The sequence below is a fragment of the Musa acuminata genome, chromosome BXJ1-8 (assembly GCF_036884655.1).
Source record: "Musa acuminata AAA Group cultivar baxijiao chromosome BXJ1-8, Cavendish_Baxijiao_AAA, whole genome shotgun sequence".
Taxonomy (NCBI): domain Eukaryota; kingdom Viridiplantae; phylum Streptophyta; class Magnoliopsida; order Zingiberales; family Musaceae; genus Musa; species Musa acuminata.
The window spans coordinates 50,389,992-50,407,450 of NC_088334.1; the positions used below are offsets into that span (position 1 = coordinate 50,389,992).

Consider the following 17,459-nt stretch of genomic DNA (forward strand, 5'->3'; position numbering starts at 1 on the left):
TGCTACAAAATTTGTGCATCCATGCTTTCACCCTCAAATCTTTGGGCGCATCATTGAGTTCTTGACTCGCGAGTTGAGTTATGAGTTACGCTAATAGAGTTAAAATTCTTATTATATATGCGTATAAAGTTACAAAAATGAGTCTAAGTAGGATTCTATAATTACTATTGAGAGGTTCAAAGTTTGATCTCGACTTACCGATCATCAGGCAAGCAGTAAAATTAGTTTTAGACCCTCAAAAAATACTTATATACACGTACATCATCTATTCATTAAATCAACATTCATTTTAAAGGGTTCCTTTGGCTTGGTAATAAAGTGCATATTAGTGAGTATTTTTCATCAATTAAAGTGTGTGTGTGTTCAATGAAAACAATTGTTTTAATTGATTCCTCCATTTATATCCCTAAAAGTCAAAGAATATTGTTAGTCGAAGATCTAATATATTCTTAAACAATCTCTCTCATGAGCATACTGATTCACGTGAGAAAAACCCAAGTATATGATAAAGCCTGAATAAAGAACAAGAATTATGTAAATTTTTTTTAATTAAACACTGAGAAAGAGAGAATATGAAAAGATTCGAGCACACGATGGTATCATCGTAAAAACTTAATTCGATGATCGTAAAAACTTAATTCGATGATCGTAATTGAACGACTCGAGTCATTAAAAAAAGACTCAATATACGACTATGCTAGAAAATTTAAATATTAAATGATCTAAACGAGCATCATATGCCAGAAAATTTACGACATAAAAGTATATCATTCTATACCTATCATAGATTAGGTCTGAAATTAAAATTTAGTTGCTTGATTGTATTTGGGAGCATGTAAATTTTGGTGTCATGTATCTTTCGTGTATACACATATTTTTGACTTGGGTTTAGATTCATTTTAACTTATGTGATTTTGATGATGAATCTCTTAAGTCCTTATGATTTACTCGTATCTAAAATAATCCCTATATTTTTAAAAAAATAACATTTAAATTCATTCCATAAGTCTAAATTACCAAACGTTAAAATCTAATATATATAATTTAAATTTAAAAAGATAAAACATCTATCGATGGCAAGAAAAGGTATCATCTTGAAAGTGACTACTAGCAACAGCACAGAGCTACTGTTGCTTAGCACGAATGCAGCCTCTCCATCATTGTGATGTGCCCTATATTTTTTTTATCTTTCTGGAAAGCCACTTCTATAACAAAGTCACTTCTAGTCGGCAACTATTCTTAATCACATAATATATCCACCTAACACACATTTAAATGTTCAAACCTTCAAGGTTCTGTTTGCTTTCTTCATAAATCCCTTGAAACGCATCAGTGATATCATGCACCACCACAACCTTAGTTTCAATGCACATTTATTATCGGAGGGCCCTGCCTATTCCCTCTCTCTGCTGCTGCTTGGGATAATATGCGACAACAGAGATTTGTCATGACCTTTGTCAAAGCTAACAATGAAAACTTTTGGCGTTGATGTAGTTGATTATCCACCTCCCTTGGGTTCTGGCTTCCAAATGATGACAATGAACATTAAATAAAAGGAAGGAATTATGTTAACCTAGAAGAGGAACCTCCTATCAAATTTACTTCGATAAGCATCACTCTAAAATATGAAAAACAAACCCATTCTTGATTTTTCATGAATATTTACACCAAGGCATCGAAAATACTATTAACAACTGGTTGGAAAGTTCATGGCTTCCGAGAACAAAACGAGGAAACAAACACATGGTTTCTAATAAGTACAGATGGAAAAGCCATACACTTATCCGAACGAGATCTGTGAAGTGAATTTATCCTCGAGACCTTTATTCTGAACTAAGAAGACGCACGTTTCCACCACTCCATTCCTTACTTACTCTGGACAAAGAAAGCTAGAAGTTATTAGATGAAAAAACGTTATTTAAGCCATTTTCAAATTGCAAGCAGCTTCTAATATTTCATAACTTAAGTCCCCAATCAAGTTGAATATCAACATCACCAATCCAGATGAAATTTTGACAGACAAGATAAGAAAATGTAACATTCTAAGCATTTTTCACAATACAAAAAAGCATGACAATTTTTTCATAAGACAATATTTCCCTGTTGCTCTTTTCATATGTCCTTATTGCACCAAAGTCAGTTTTCGGAGTTGCCCTGGGCACATCCTAATCAGCCATCTATACATAGGCATGGCAATGTTTGACCAGTTATCAAAATTTATCTCCATCTAAGAACATATAATAAGAATTTTATACTGTCATCAATGGAGGGAGAGGGGAAAGTGGGGAAGAACACCTCTAGATAAGAATGTCCATAGAATCCACCTACCTGTAACATCTTTTGATATTTGAGCCATGCTTCTCTTCAGCTGTTTTGCAAGTAAACCCATGCATTATTTCACTCGTTACTACTGGAGCAATGCTGTGACTGAAAAGAAGTCTCAAAGATCTTAAAGATTTCATCATAACCCTCTTATAACAGGACAGGGAAAACTATAATAAGGTATGCCAACCATCTCATTTCCTTCCAAAATACTTGTGTGATTTGTTCTGACAGATCTTAAGTCATGGCATCTTTCTCACTCAGATTATATCTTACATAAGTAGATAGTCTGTTGCATTGTGGACCAAGGTACCCTGAGGTGCTAATTCAACCCGACCATAGTGCCCCATAATCAGCCAATGATTGTGCATTGCATATATCCTAAAAAGACTTGGAAACGAAATGACATAGACGTCGAATCTACTCCATAGCTGGTGCATAAGTAAGATCAGAGATCTGGTAAGGTAACTTGTAAACCAACGTCGGCCATGAGTCAAAGTCCATTACATTATCTAGCTTGGCAATAGTGGAAACTCAAGAGTTCAGCAAACTTTTGAAAGATCAATATTATCATTAGGATCAATGATAGAATTTGACACTGAGATTAATTGGAACAAATTGGATTAGCCAACATTTTGGCTAAGACTCAAGAGACAAGTTATCTAGGGGAAATAATTCGAACAAAATATTGAAGAATTTTAACAAAATTCTAACAAAGAACATGATTTTGCTCAACAATAAAAAACCACAAATTCGAGAAAGAAATATGCACAAATGGTCTTCTTGGAACCTATATGCTCATGCATTAGTGGGATAAAAAAATTAAAACAATATAATAGTATATACATGCATACAGTACTTTGGAGTGTTAAGAAAGAACGTAATGGAGCACTGATGCAGTTTGCTCATGCATACAGTACATCACCTTTTCTTACTATGACAAATTCCTCATTTTTATAAGCAATTACACCTTGGTAGTGAACTATTATACACTAGTTGAATAGTTAAAGCTTCTAAGAAGAAAACAAGGAAAAAACACATGCTTTCTAATAAATACAAATCTCACAGTCATACATCTGTCCTAACAACCCATTAATGAATTTATTGTCAGAATACTAATTCTGATGTGCTATTTCACAAGACCATTCTGTAGCCTAAGAAGAAAAAAACTAAGAATTAGATGGTCAAATGTTAAAGTCAATTTCAAGTTGCTAGTAGAATCCACCGCCTCCTAATCAGCTGTTGTTGCAAGTAAACCTTTTTCTTATAGTGTAAGCTTCCTCCATTTAGTTAAAGCAATGCTATGACAACAGCAAAGTATAAAATATTTCATTGAGAACTACTAAAATGGAAGAGAAGAAACTAAAATAGGGTCTGCCTACCATTACGATTTTTCTTCCCCAAAGTGTTTGTAAATTATTATGGCTGATCTTTAATCATAGCATCTTATAAACCTTTACCCACTTCTCTGAAGCATTTCCCTTTGTACGTGCTTAAGTTATTTCATTCTTAAGATGATAAATTATGATTTTAGATAAAGCCTTTTCGTGATTATTTATTATAAGAAAGAAAATAACGCAAAGGCCTATGGATTTTCATTCTTCAACCACATTAACTTTGCCCCCCTCTGGAATCCAGCATGGAAAAAGTAGCTCATAGCAGTGAAGAAAATACATATAGATGAAGCCAAAGTTAACACACTAAACAAGCAATCAAACAACAAGTTTTCCACTTACTACAATGTGAAAATAAGCATGAAATATGAGAATGGATAGACTTGCCCTAGTGGGCAGCAATCCATTGAATTAGAGATATTAACTTACGACTTTGCTGTTAATTATCCACAAAAAGAGAGTGATCATCCCATCTGCCACTGCAACCACGACGCCCAAAATTTTAGTCAAGGAAGGATAATATCAACAGAAGAAACAAGCATTTTGTTCTCTGCTGACCGAACACAAAAATAAAATTAATAATCAATGGGATCTACGTTACCTTGAGAACAGGTTCTCCTTTGCTCGGCTCGCTGGATTTCTTTGTTGCCGCTATCTGCGCTCGAGCTGCCCTCCCGGCGGCCGATTTGTCAAATTGCTCCTGCCTGCAATTCACCGATCAGAGAAACTTCGATCCATACAAATCGAGAGAAGACTTCGTTGCTACAAATAACTCAGGGATCATAAGAAAAGATATAGAGGCAAGGGTGGGAGAAGGGGGATTTGGGAAGGGGAATTGCCTCTTCTGAGCGGCTTCGGCGGCTCTGGCGCGGGCTTCTTCGGCCTCGAGCCGATCGGCCTCCCGCCTCTCGGCCTTCGAAGGGCCGAAGCACGAACACAGCCGCATCGCTCGTCGCACGTCTTCCTCTCTCCCTTCCCCGCCGTCCCCTTTCCCGGGGATCTGCTTCTGTTTCTCCTGCGACTACGAAAGGGGAACGAACCGCGGTTTATGACGTCGTCGATACCGCCGAGGGGAGAAACGATATATCGGAAAGCAGACGTTTTCGTATACCGAACCCCCTGCGGTCGTTATAACGGACGTTGTAACCAAATTGTTGCTAGCCTGCGTAAATTGATGAAAAATAACGGCCGTTATCTTTTAGTGCTGTAGACCGCTACTTAACCAGCAGCACGGAACGCCGACCGAAAGGAACGATGGTTCCCTCTCCCCCTTCGTGCGGTGCCGCCCCTTGCACTCTATTCTTCCAATGCAAGCCTTAGGTATCGGCGCCAGGCTCTCGCTCTTCCCTCTCGTGAGGTTCCTCCTCACCTTCTTTTGCTTCGAGCGCGCCATCAACCCCATCGATTCGTGGAAGTTCAAGGTCGCCCTCCTTGTCTTCCTTCGCTCCCCTTCTTTCTCCCACTCCCTCCCACCTAGGACTCCTCGTCCGGCGCCGCTGCCCCGACCTCGACGAGCGCAAGCGCGACGACCCCGTGGTGTCCGGGACTCTCTATGTGGGCGATCTACGGCTCCTCAGGAACAAGGGGGCATCGAGAATGAGGTTCTTGGACTGGAACGGATATGAACCTCGCGGCGTCAAGTTCAAGATGAGCGTGGAGATCCTCCGATGATTTCGAGAAGATGAAGAAATCATGGGTGGATTATTGTGCTCCGCAGTTGCTGAATTGCTGTAATTAATTACTGTTCCTAATCGTACTCTAAGATAGTTTCGATTATTTATCTTGCCTGTTGTTGCTTGATTAGGGATATTGGAAATCTTGATTTGCGATTTCTTGGCAGGAAGACGAGTTGCCAAGCGACCAGATACTGCTCGGGGTGTTTCTTCGTGATGGTTCACCGAGCCATGAGCTTCATCGAATGTCTCAATGTTGGTCACGCGTACCATTTTTTCCACAATGGGTAAGATAAGGTACATTTTGTGATCTTTGTAATTGCTTAGTTGGTTATATAATCGTTGCTTTGTTATTTTATTCTGATAAAATTCTGTGATATGATGAATTTTTTCTGTGGTTTCTGGACAATTTGTTTCCCATCTCCTATCTTGAATCAAAGCATGTAAATTGGCACCTTAAATGCTGCAAACACTCTGGTCTTTGTCACTAAGTAAAAGGTTCTAATGATATTGCACCTTTAGAATATAAGTATTTGTAATGTTTCTTACTAGTATTCTAAAGACAATGTCACCAATTTTATACCATTGTTAAATTTTGATCTGGATTGTAGGAATATACTAATTAAAAGACCTTTCGTTAAGGCCACAAGAGCATAATTATTTATTGTCTTTCAAGATATTTATATTTCATTATAATGAAACCAACATATAATTTGAGGAATTTGTAGACTCATTCATATGATTCTAACGTAGAATCATAGAACCGCTAGGCGAGCAGTGAGCTCCAACCATGTATTCTGCTAAGATCAGGGATGGTGCCAGGATATCCAAACAGGGGGCATTGTAATTCATATTTGGTTGTATATGTCTGTGTGTGTAACTATAAATTCCAACTTTCCTGTAATTTTTATCTTAATAAACTGATAATTAGAACATGTAAATCATATGAGGTAATTAATAGAACTAAGAGTCAAATATGAGACAACAAGGGATCAATAAAGAAGTGTCATATTTAATGCTTGTCTTAGGCTTCACAACTTTCCTTGAACTAATTTCCAATAATTAGTGGCAATCTCAAGGCATTAAGAACCAGCAACAGTGGACATCTAATGAGTTCAGTACCAATATATTCCATCACCAGTGGATCCATCAGTCATCAGTACAGACTCTATGTTTCACTGGTTCTTGGTTTAGCATTGAAATGCCTGCTATTTGGATTTTCTAATGTTTTGATACAAATTTGATCAGTTCCTACTTATCTGATGTATTCATGCTAGTTAGTGGCAGATTCTTAATCGCTCTGGTTGGCCCAGCTGGTCTGCTTGGTTCCACCAAGTCATAGCAGGTTTTTGATTGAGTCCCAGCCAATTGAATGATGCAACAAATCTCTGTGCTGAACCCAATCATGTCCGGTGTACCTATGTCACTAGACCATCTGTTAGGATCTATAAATATCTTGACCGTTAAGGCAATTATTACAAGCATATGATTTCAAGAATTGGAAAGTGTTTCTGTTTGGTGATATAAATGGGTTATATAAATGTCTTAATGGTTACTGTGGATTTTCCTGCCACTATTATAACATTAGTAGTCTGGAAATTGATGCTTGCAAAGGACTCTGCAGTACTAATAACAAGAGTTCTTTGCTTATGATATCTGAATGTCCTCATAACATGGTTACAAATGATATGGTATATCAATCATACCAACCACACCAAACTTATCCAATTTTATACTGTCTACTAGTGTACTGATTTATACATATTCAGTAGTTTTATGGTATATAATTGGTGCATGTGGACTATATGGTTGGTGCATAATGGTCCAAGAAGTTTCTTTTACTGGTATTTAAAACTTTCCATCATAGTACCTTGAACATTGATTCTGTCTTGTGTGATAAATTATGTTCCAGGATTAGTCAGCACATAAAGTTACAAGTTAAGGTGTTAATAGGTGGTAGGAGGTTAGAAAAACGATGAAAAATAAGATGCGAAAGAGGGTAATAACTAGCCAACCAGCCTAAAGAAATCGAGATGGTTCTAACTAGAATAAATAACATTCTTTCCTCCACTAGCATTTGAGATTCCTAAAACATGTAGATGTACAATGGGCGGTCTGTAAGTACTGGCATGTTGTATGTTTAAAGTTAGTATTCATAACCCTCTTATATCTATGTTTTCTAGAGGTACTTACACTCCGTGCTATTCTGGCAACATTGTTCTTTAATTTTTCATTTATCCTTTTGAGTGTTTTGTTGTTTAGCTTGGGACAGAGATGAAGTTTCCTGGAGTATATGGCAGAAGCCTTCTAGAATTGGAGAAACGGAAAGGGCAGTTCTTCCCTTTGTTGGCTAGATATATAAGAAACGTAACCAGCATGCATGAGCCCAATGTTACATATGGTGCCCAGAGGCAAAAGAAGAGAGCCATAGATCTAGTGCATAACTGGAGCAAGCTTCAGTCTTGGGAATTAGTGCCTAAAATTCAAGTTTGATCGGTCGACAACAAGATATTTATTGCTATTCAGGCATTTTTAGGATTTGGTTCTATTTTAGTTGGCACCCAGTGAAGATTGAATGATGCACGATTAAGATATGTCAAGCATGCTTTGAGGTTTGGAATGATCGGGCTGGCTTTTTCACACATAAATCTTCTTTTATCGGTCTAGTTGTATCTTGATTGTCACTGTTGTCACCATTAACCTTTTTCTGCCACCATATGCAGGAATGATGGGACTGCATCAATCTAGGAGCTAAGCTGGTAGAGCCCGAGGATACAACATGCAGGTTTCTGACTACCTAAGCTAGAGCAATGTTGTATCTCATTCATACTTGTGCATAATTATACTAACAACATATTTACTTAATGTTTCAACCGGTTCTTTAACTAAATGAACTATGATCTAGTGAAAGGAAAATGGTGAAACATTTTCAAGTATTATTTGAAAATTTATATCTGTATTGATATTTAAAATGGTTGTCATCCACCTCAATTATGTGTATAGACTGGTTGTTGATATGCCATCCTAATGGATGTATATTTCTTCATTTATATTCTGAAGTTGCTGGCTAGGTTAAATAGATAACGGAAGTACAATTATGATAACAAGACAAGCACCAAAAGACTTGACTTGAGAAGGAGATTCCCTTGTTAGGCCAAGAACCCACCTGAACTATTAGCATTCTTCACATATCTTTATTGACAGAGTGACTTTTATAACCAGCTCGTAGCCGAGGGCAAAAGATTGTGCTTTACATAAAGCACACTTTTGTCAGGCACTTGGGAAGTTGGTTAAGTTCGCAATGGCGAAAGGATTCTCTGAAGTTGTCATGAAAATTTGATGCTGGGAGTTATGGATTTCTTGATTGATTTGAGGGTGACCAAAATTTGGTGGAGGATTTGTAACATGTGATGCTCGTGGGTCATGATGGACTTGGTTTTTTTGATCGGTGTGACTGAGGGAATAATGGACTTGCTTTTGGTTTAAGCATATTTCCCCAAAAGCAAAAGAACCAAACAAGTACTGTGGCGGATATATTCTTCCTCTTCCGCTACACAGTACGGGTGAGTTGTCTCTAAAAGTTTTAGAGGGCGACGTGGCATCTGAGATGGATGGATGGTGATTGACTTTGACTCACATGCTGCATCAAACTCCCTCTAAACATGTTCAAGTTGATTCATTCTTTCTATAGATTCAACATTAATGCATCTGTGTTTTTGGATATAATCCTCTCTTTTTTTTTGTGAAAGTTATATGAAAGATTATTTATTACCTTTGTGGCTTACAGGCTTAAATAGTCTCAGCATGAAGTATAAGAAAAGATTTCTCTTCGACCGGACAAGACTCGCAGATCCTGAGCTTCATTTCATTTACAAAGGTACATTTTTGCAATCCTATGACACGTTCCCAACATCTTAATTTTCTTTTGCAATCATTATGTTAGTCGATACATGAATTTATAGTAGCTCACTATCTTGTTGTGGTCCTCTTGCATGCCTTGGGGACCAAGAAAACGGCATAACGCCGGGCGCAAGTCAGTGGAAGAAGTTTCTCTGTGAATGGGATTCGCATAGAATCCTTTTTAGCTATCCTGCACGTCTAGTGTTGATATTGGTCATTCTTATTTAAATTAGTGACAGAGAATTTGCTAGATGCCGCAACTCAAGCCGCTACTCGAGTTGTGACTGGCTGACGTGGCCATGCCACAAAGAGGTCAGTTCAACCACGGTGGACGCGCATCGTGTTCCATGTAGAAGTCGCGACTTTAGTCATGACTAAGTCAAGTCGTTACGCGTAGCATTTCTCGTATGGAAATAACGTGGTAGTAGGCAGAGACGGTTGGTGAGACCTCGAAATCAATTGAAATTTAGATTTGAGACTATTCGATAGGTCGCTTCGGCCTTTCTTACCCGTCGAAATGGCAGGGATTAATTAGTAGGGCCCCGTCTTGCCTCTCCAATCGCCTTTCTTACCCCCCGTGTTGTCTCAATCTAATGTACAGACAGAGAGCTTCGGGGAATGATGTTAAAGCGCGGGGAAGAAATTTGCAATACGCTCCATTGAATCCCCCGGAAAAATAAGATCAAGTCAGCCTTTGAGAAAAGAAATTTTCTTATGAACAAAGCCTTGACGATGAGCTTGGAGATTGATCCCCAACCAAAACCATCTTCCACGGAGATAATATATATACATCGGCAGTTATCCTAATTATTACAGAAATCGAACAGTCCTACGAAGAACAAAAAAAAAAATGAAAGAAAAAAAGGAAGAAGCAGAAGAAGAAGAAGAAGAAGAAGAAGAAGATGATGATCTTCTCCTGATCATGTTACCCTCTCTTTCCATTGACATGGCCTCGAGGAGACGACGCTTCCTGCACCCCCCTGACCTTGTTGGCCTGGAAAGAAGGTGCAGGTGCTAAATTGCCAGCCATCCTCTTGTCACTTAGTCTCCTCCCGTAATCCTTCTTCTTCTTGATGGACCTCCTCACTCCTGCACCGCTCTCGCCCTGCATGATCGGCACCATGTACCACCACACGGTGGTGCAGCATATGGCGAACACCCTCCCGAACATGACCAAGCAAAGCAGCATCAGAACCGCCACCAAAGGCCAGTAGTAGCTCGGCCTCCAGTTCTTCCCAGACCACCCCTTGGCCCCTCCCACGCCCCAAGAAAAGTGGCCCTTCGGTTTCGTCTCCGGCGCCACCGTCTCCACCCCCTCTCCAACGTCCTTTTCGGGCGGGGAAGCCTCCGAGATGGCATGCACCGGAGGCGGCGCCTTGGGCTTCTCGACGTCAGACGGCTTGCCGGCTTCGACTTGTGGATCCCTTATCTTGACGATGATCGGTATCCACTCGTTCGGGCCGGAGTACGTGAACCGCACCATGGCCGCCGCCCCTTGCGACGCGGCCCTCGCCAGCACCCGCTCCTTGCGAGCCTCGAGCTCGGCGAGTAGGGTGGCGAACTTGTCGAGGCCTCTGGCCGAGTAGGGGTTCTTGCCGGCCTTCTTTTTCTCTGCCTTGGGCGAGGAAGGAGTCCATGGATCACTGTCGACGCTCTTGAAGCTTGCTGTCCCGCAGAACATAGTTTGGGCAATATCGCATGTGAATCTGCTACGGATTTCTCAAAGTCACCCTTTTCTGTTCGATGTATGCTAGTATATATAAGACGATAGTTTCAGGTCTCAGCCGTTCAAGGAAGCTTCTGTCGCCCGTATATCTATCTCGGTGTTGACTTGTGGGTTCATTGCGGTGTAACTTGCAAGAACAGGCAGAGAGCGGTTGGGTGTTGAATCCTTCCATTAGGAATTTTTAGGTTTCCACATTGCTACACGATAAGAGAGTCCTCTTCGGCCGCAAGGAGAAACTGTGTCAGTGGGTCATGTTCTGCATGTGGGGTGTATTGAGACACGGCCATCAAGTTGGACCATAGCCTACATAGTCCATATAAGAGAAATAATTTAACGTTGACGTGTTAATCAAGCATATATATATATATATATATGTCTAACTCAATAAACATCGATCAATAACGATGAAGTCAATATCTGGTTTCCAGGATGATTATTGAATGATCATTAATCTAGAAGCGCCATCTGGCATCATAACATATCTCAGAGCATAGGTAGAACATAAGAGTTACGGAGTCATGTAATTTATTCGGATTCTATGGATGCATTAGGGATTAAGCGACGGACGGCAAAACAAAGTGGAACGAGTGGCAGCGAGTCAAAGGTGTCATCACGGAGGTCATGCGAAGGATGTTGGGTGGGTCTTAAGTGCTTCCTTTTTTCCACCTTCCAGAAGAAGGACGTCATTCTTATCTGTTGTTTTGCATGGCAGATAAATACCGAAGCTCCGTGCTAAGAACGGATGCAAAGTGGATAGAGCTTGAGGGGGGGGGGGGGCCATATCCAACTCGTTGCAAGCCAAACCTGTCAATTCCAAATAATCGAGTTATGACCGCCACTCTTCGATCAACAGAGAATGGCCAAGGGTATAGAAGAAAACAACGACAAATATAATCTTCATGCTCATCACTTACCATGAGACAAGTTAATTCTACATATGTTGTTGCTGTCTTTGATAGCCATTATCTTATTCTACACAAATCATGGACATGTTTCGAACTCATCGAAGATAACCTCTCTCTCTCTCACCTTGTCATCAAGGGAGTCTTCTTTTCAAAAGTCAACATCAACCTCGTGAGACATGTTGATTTAGGTCTGCACCATACATCAACGGCCTTTAAACTTATTATCCTGCACCATCAACTTATTTATAGTTGGAAAAGGATATCTTGTGATGAGAATTGGGACTGTGTAATGAATGGTCCATTCGACGCACATGATCCATGTGATGTGCGGATGCTTGTCATCACATCACTGTGAATTTTTGTTTCATTCGATTAATATCTGATTATATATTAATATAAAGTATATTATAAAAGAATAGGTGATCACACGAAATTTAATGTATGTCTTGCTCGCTTGTATTAGCTTAGAGAGAGAGAGAGAGATCATTCTTCTCCTCCCACAAGTGATTTTATCTCTTAGATGAAATAACATTGATATAAGAAATTTAAGAGATCACAAGAGTTCTCATTCGATAGCCAAAGGTTTTTGGGAGTCGACAGTGGTCAAACCACGTTACATATCGTGTGTCGATTACTTGAGAAATTTAGGTGATTCAATCTATCACAATGTTAAGGTCTTCCCCATGTCTTGGTTGACCCGGATCTCGGTGTCTAGTATTAGTTTGCAGTTATAGTTTCTAGAATGGACTTGACTTTGGGAGGACAAGATGATTTGGTGATGAGGTGGTAGGTCAGCTTGTGTGGTGGATACGGTTTTAGTTGTCATCACCCGGCCGACGTGGCAGATTAGATTGGCCAAGCATTCGTTTCTTTATCTTCTCTTTTAGGGGAGATTATATTCATATCACTTCGAAAATAGCCCTTGAAATTTTTTTAAACAATAAATAGTAAACATGAAATTTGATCCCAAGTCATCGTTATCATCTAATAAAGTCTTTTAACAACTTAATCAGTGGTCAGTACAACTCGATCTTGTCCCAAATGTGCGAAGTTGTTTGAATGAATCTTCTCGAAGAAGGTTGAAGCTAAGTTGGGATTGGCGAGGATGATTCCAAAGTTATCCCGAGGTGAAACTAGAGTATGTCCGTTCTTCGTCAAGACACTACATAACAAGTCAACGTCAGGTGAGATTTTTGACTCGAACCCTTTGATATTTTAGTTAGCTGATGGAGATTGGTTCTATATCTAGTGGGGGTTTTTGGAGATCGATCCTTTTTTCAAACGTCGGGGATCGATTTTTATATTTGTAGAGATGATGGGAGGGAACTACGGTTGTACAGGGGCCACCCATACCTCCTGCGGTGTATTCATGCAGGTGGTCAACTCGTACAGCCTTATGCAGCATGAGTTGGCCTTTTCGGGCTCCTGTGGCATGACGTCGATCCGTACCATCCTGTGTAACACAAGGCCGACAGGGAATGATCGAGGGAGTGTCGATCGCTAGCTATGTCGTGCTATCCTGCATGTCAACTCCCTGACAACTGTCAGCTAGTAACTTACGATTGATGCTAGAATATTCCCTATCAACTAAACTAATCAGCTTCTTCAATATTTATAAAATGATATATTATGCTCTATTAAATAGTTAGATACACAACATCATAATGTTCAAAGCATAGCATCTCTTCCGTGGAATCCTCGAGAGTCATTTTAGTGAAGATATGATAAGTTAGACTATTGTTAATGGGCCTAATCGTCTCGGAATTGCCCAGTAATTGACCGGCCCGTGAACTTATCGGATCCGAATTCGGACATAGTAGAATCCGACCCAATATCATGCCCACCGTCGGCTTGCGAGCATCCGAAGAAATATGAACTTTGGTGGGCAGGATGCCATCGCGACTTCCACCACCACCAACTCATGAAAGGAAAAGAAATAATAATGGTGAAGACGTTGGCCAAATGAGAAGCAATCCGATGGTTGGTCAGTAGCAGCAGCAGCAGCAAGTGGAAGTGCAGAAACGAAGCTGGCAGTTTGCTGGCCTGCCTCCGTTCTCATCATCAGCAGCAGCAGCTGCCAGCCAACCTCCATCTCATCAATCATCACAATCTCTAGCAGCACAGATGTGGTTCGGAAACACGACTCGATGGAGGAAGAATTTTTATTCCACTATTACATAGAATTCGAATGTTCGAATTCAAATTAATTTGAAACGAAAATATACATAATATTGTTCACAACCGCTGTAGTTCGAATTCAAGTCGATCTATCGTTAACTTTGGAATTGATTAGACGACAAGTTCAAAACAGTGACGATACAGTCCGGATTGCAAGAGAAACAACATGAACTACAGTTTACACAGTGCAGAGTGGTACCTTTGCAGGAAAGAAACATCAGCTGCAGTGCGTCTTCTATCTGGAGTTTACGAGTCGAAAGTAGCTGGCAATGTCCTTGTCGTGCACCCATTATTTCCAGGGCCCCATCCCATCCTCCCCTTTACCAACGGTAGAAAGACACAATTAGGACCAGTAGTAATGCTGGCCCTTACTACTAATCGATCGGTAAAAATTTTATTAGAGGCATAAGTCCAAAGCATGACTCCGACCCGTCAACTAATTCGGATTACGTGAAGCTTTATTAGGTGCCTCTTCACCTGCTCGGGACTTTAAAATGTTCACTTTGCCTCCCAAAATTAAAGCTGTGTGTGATTAGAAGAAGAGTCAGGTTTCGTTCATCTCTTTGCTGCAGCCACTCGTACGTAAACAACAGCAATAACATCGAGGGTGCGACAGGGATCAGCTATTCCTTCTCCATGTCATCTTTGCTTCCAGCTGGGCATTGATTATTATTATTATTATTATTATTATTATTATTATTATTTATCTCACTCGTCTAAAGAAAGCAGATTAATAATAGAGAGAACAGCAACGATGGGCGAAAACGTTGCTGCAAATAATAGTTGTGCATGCATTAAGCTCGGCGACAAACCTGTCGCTTCCCATCAACTCTTACCTGTCTCCCCATGCATCTTCATCATTACCCCCCCTCCTCCCCACTCCTTTATTTGCTTGCCTCCACCGCAATTGTCTGCAGCTGACGTCTTCCCTCTCTCCGGGCCTTGCCGACGCCTGAGGGAGCTCGGCGGTAACACGAGAACGGGTGGTGAGTCGAGGAGGGTGCGCGCAAGTAGGAGTGGGAGAAGAGCCATGGCGTTCCAGGGGACGACGACTAAGTGCACGGCGTGCGACAAGACGGTGTACTTGGTCGACAAGCTCACCGCCGACAACCGGATCTACCACAAGGCTTGCTTCAGATGCCATCACTGCAAGGGGACCTTGAAGGTGCTCCTCCTTTTTCTCTTTCGCCTGCCCTGTTTCTCGTGTTAGAAGAACAGAAGATCAATCTTCAGCTGCTGTTCTTGTTCCATGATAAGGTTATGGTTTGATCATCTGCAAGACCATCTCACGTTCGTTAAATTTCCGATTCGGTGTCTCATGCACCAATTGCTTTTGAGAACTTAGCTGATCAAGATGGGTGTGAGATTGGGAGCTGAATCATGTCGTCATTTGTAACTGCACATGCTTCATCTATCATCCTTTGACGAGTGATTTGCTCTTAAAGAATTGGTTCAGATTGCACTCTTCAAATCTATGAGTTCCTTGATGCAATATTATGTACAATCTTAGGATCTTCAGATTCATCTGCATTTATGGCAATAGAAACTTGAAATCGCTGCTGAAGACTCATGCACATCTCTATAGCTTGAGAGCAACATCTTTCTTCATCGTTCTGCTGCTATTGTCTCATTGCAGCTGGGAAACTACAACTCCTTCGAGGGAGTCCTGTACTGCAGACCCCATTTTGATCAGCTTTTCAAGATGACCGGCAGCCTGGACAAAAGCTTTGAAGGTAATCGTGGTTTCTCCCAATCTCTTCGACATACTCGCTGCTGTGTTACATAAAAACGGTGGTTCGTCCTTCTCTGTTTCAGGGACACCGAAGATTGTCAAACCGGAAAAACATGTCGAGAACGAGGTATAATGATCCATTAGTGTTCTTGAAGTTCATGTGGTGTTCAATTGTATAGGATGCAAATTCGGCAATTCCTAAACCTATTTCCTTATAGATTCAGCTTTTTCTTCTTTTCAGAGCCTGTTGTTTGTCTATACTTGCATATAATTTGCTATATCCCCTGTCGATAATGGACTGGAATATGCTGTACAGAATGCAAGCAAGGTTTCAAGTGCTTTTGCTGGCACCAGAGAGAAGTGTGTTGGATGCAACAAGACTGTTTATCCGATCGAAAGGGTAATTTCATTCGATTTGAGTTTACCTCTTACAAACTCCATCCTGTCCGGTCTTTCTTCATTACTTACGCATCGCATCGCAAATTCCAACACTTGACACTTATCAAAGTCATCTTTCAAGTAGAGAAAAATCCGTCTCGCAAGTTGTTCATATTTTCTGATTATGAGAATGAATCCGACCTGCCAATCCATAAAAAAACAGATTGGGATTATCTCGATTTGCATACCTTCGATAGCGTTCACCTAATTGAATAGTTTCAAATTATGCACTGATTTTCTAGTTCATTATAGCATGCAACATGAAAGAATCGATTCAAGCATTCGAATTTCAAATCTCTGTCGTAGGTCACGGTTAACGGCACTGCATATCACAAGAGCTGCTTCAAATGTTCCCGTGGAGGATGTGTCATCAGCCCTTCGAACTACATTGCGCATGAGGGAAGGCTGTACTGCAAGCATCACCACATCCAGCTCTTCAAAGAGAAGGGAAACTACAGCCAACTTGAGAACGGCGAAGAGAAGATTTCATGCGAGGCAACAGCCTGCGCGGAAGCATCTGCGGCGTGATCAAATTCCAATCTTTCGTCTGCTATCCTACTGGTTCATCCCTTTATGAGTGGTGTCCTTTTTCTTGTTCTCTCTTCTTGATGCAGTATCGACCATAAGAAGATGTGTTCTACCGCGTCTTATGTTTCATGAGATATGCATGCTCTTAAAAGAAACTACTATTTCGATGCCGGTATCCGCTTGTAAAACTTTCTTACTTGGAACATATGGAGTTGGAATGCTTCAAATTCCAGGAGCCCTTTTCTGTGCTAATGCCTTATGTGATACTGGGAAAACACTTTCAGATTCGCAAGAACAATGCTTGTGAATTGTTACTTTTCTGGTTGCTTGAATGAATCAAAGGTGGTGAAACTAGTTGTTCACAGGAAAACATAACCCAAGAAGTTCTTCATGTAAATCAGCCTCTCTTAGGTTGAAGAATGAGCTTTTTTTTACTACAAGACAGTAATAAACTGCTCATAAATGTGGTCATATAATTGCCATTTTGTAGAATGAAACTACTTTTTACAGATCTGCTCAACTCTTAGAGGCAAAACATGAGGAAAATTAATCTGAGGCAGAGGGAATACAGTGCAGATGATTGCCTCAAATATAGATGGTGCCTATCAGCCTTGGATTCTTCCAATAATTGGAGAGGACACCCACTCCCTAGCAACAGCCACA

The 17,459-nt window shown here is 40.5% G+C and overlaps 3 protein-coding genes and 1 long non-coding RNA gene across 7 annotated transcripts; 2 read left to right on the forward strand and 2 right to left on the reverse strand.

Annotated features, from left to right (window-relative positions):
* Nucleotides 1-1,626: 1,626 nt before the first annotated feature.
* LOC135588625 (uncharacterized) lies at nucleotides 1,627-4,789 on the reverse strand. Of its 2 annotated transcripts, none has more exons than XM_065080838.1 (4): nucleotides 4,556-4,789; nucleotides 4,318-4,420; nucleotides 4,142-4,195; nucleotides 1,627-1,875 (listed from the first exon to the last, which is right to left on the reverse strand). In XM_065080838.1, the coding sequence occupies exons 1-3, from the start codon at nucleotides 4,660-4,662 to the stop codon at nucleotides 4,181-4,183; spliced, it is 225 nt and encodes a 74-aa protein (XP_064936910.1). In that variant the 5' UTR covers nucleotides 4,663-4,789; the 3' UTR covers nucleotides 1,627-1,875; nucleotides 4,142-4,180. The 2 variants fall into 2 exon arrangements, with proteins under 2 accessions (XP_064936910.1, XP_064936909.1); XM_065080837.1 differs by having other exon boundaries at nucleotides 4,146-4,195; nucleotides 4,556-4,787.
* A 75-nt stretch (nucleotides 4,790-4,864) lies between these two features.
* LOC108953565 (uncharacterized) lies at nucleotides 4,865-11,652 on the forward strand. 3 transcript variants are annotated; one of them, XR_010476354.1, is made up of 5 exons: nucleotides 4,865-5,446; nucleotides 5,557-5,686; nucleotides 7,652-8,174; nucleotides 9,177-9,266; nucleotides 11,567-11,652. It is a non-coding gene; the product is annotated as an uncharacterized LOC108953565 (long non-coding RNA). The 3 variants fall into 3 exon arrangements; XR_010476356.1 differs by lacking the exons at nucleotides 9,177-9,266; nucleotides 11,567-11,652 and having other exon boundaries at nucleotides 8,113-8,372; XR_010476355.1 differs by lacking the exons at nucleotides 9,177-9,266; nucleotides 11,567-11,652 and having other exon boundaries at nucleotides 5,557-5,676; nucleotides 8,113-8,372.
* On the reverse strand, nucleotides 10,016-11,061 carry LOC135588624 (uncharacterized). Its single transcript, XM_065080836.1, has one exon. It carries the CDS (start codon nucleotides 10,968-10,970, stop codon nucleotides 10,215-10,217), a length of 756 nt encoding a protein of 251 aa, XP_064936908.1. The 5' UTR covers nucleotides 10,971-11,061; the 3' UTR covers nucleotides 10,016-10,214.
* Nucleotides 11,653-14,904: 3,252 nt separating the features above from the next.
* LOC135588627 (LIM domain-containing protein WLIM1-like) lies at nucleotides 14,905-17,048 on the forward strand. The gene is made up of 5 exons (XM_065080839.1): nucleotides 14,905-15,263; nucleotides 15,735-15,831; nucleotides 15,914-15,957; nucleotides 16,147-16,230; nucleotides 16,575-17,048. Exons 1-5 carry the CDS (start codon nucleotides 15,129-15,131, stop codon nucleotides 16,794-16,796), a joined length of 582 nt encoding a protein of 193 aa, XP_064936911.1. The 5' UTR covers nucleotides 14,905-15,128; the 3' UTR covers nucleotides 16,797-17,048.
* The last annotated feature ends 411 nt before the right edge of the window (nucleotides 17,049-17,459 follow it).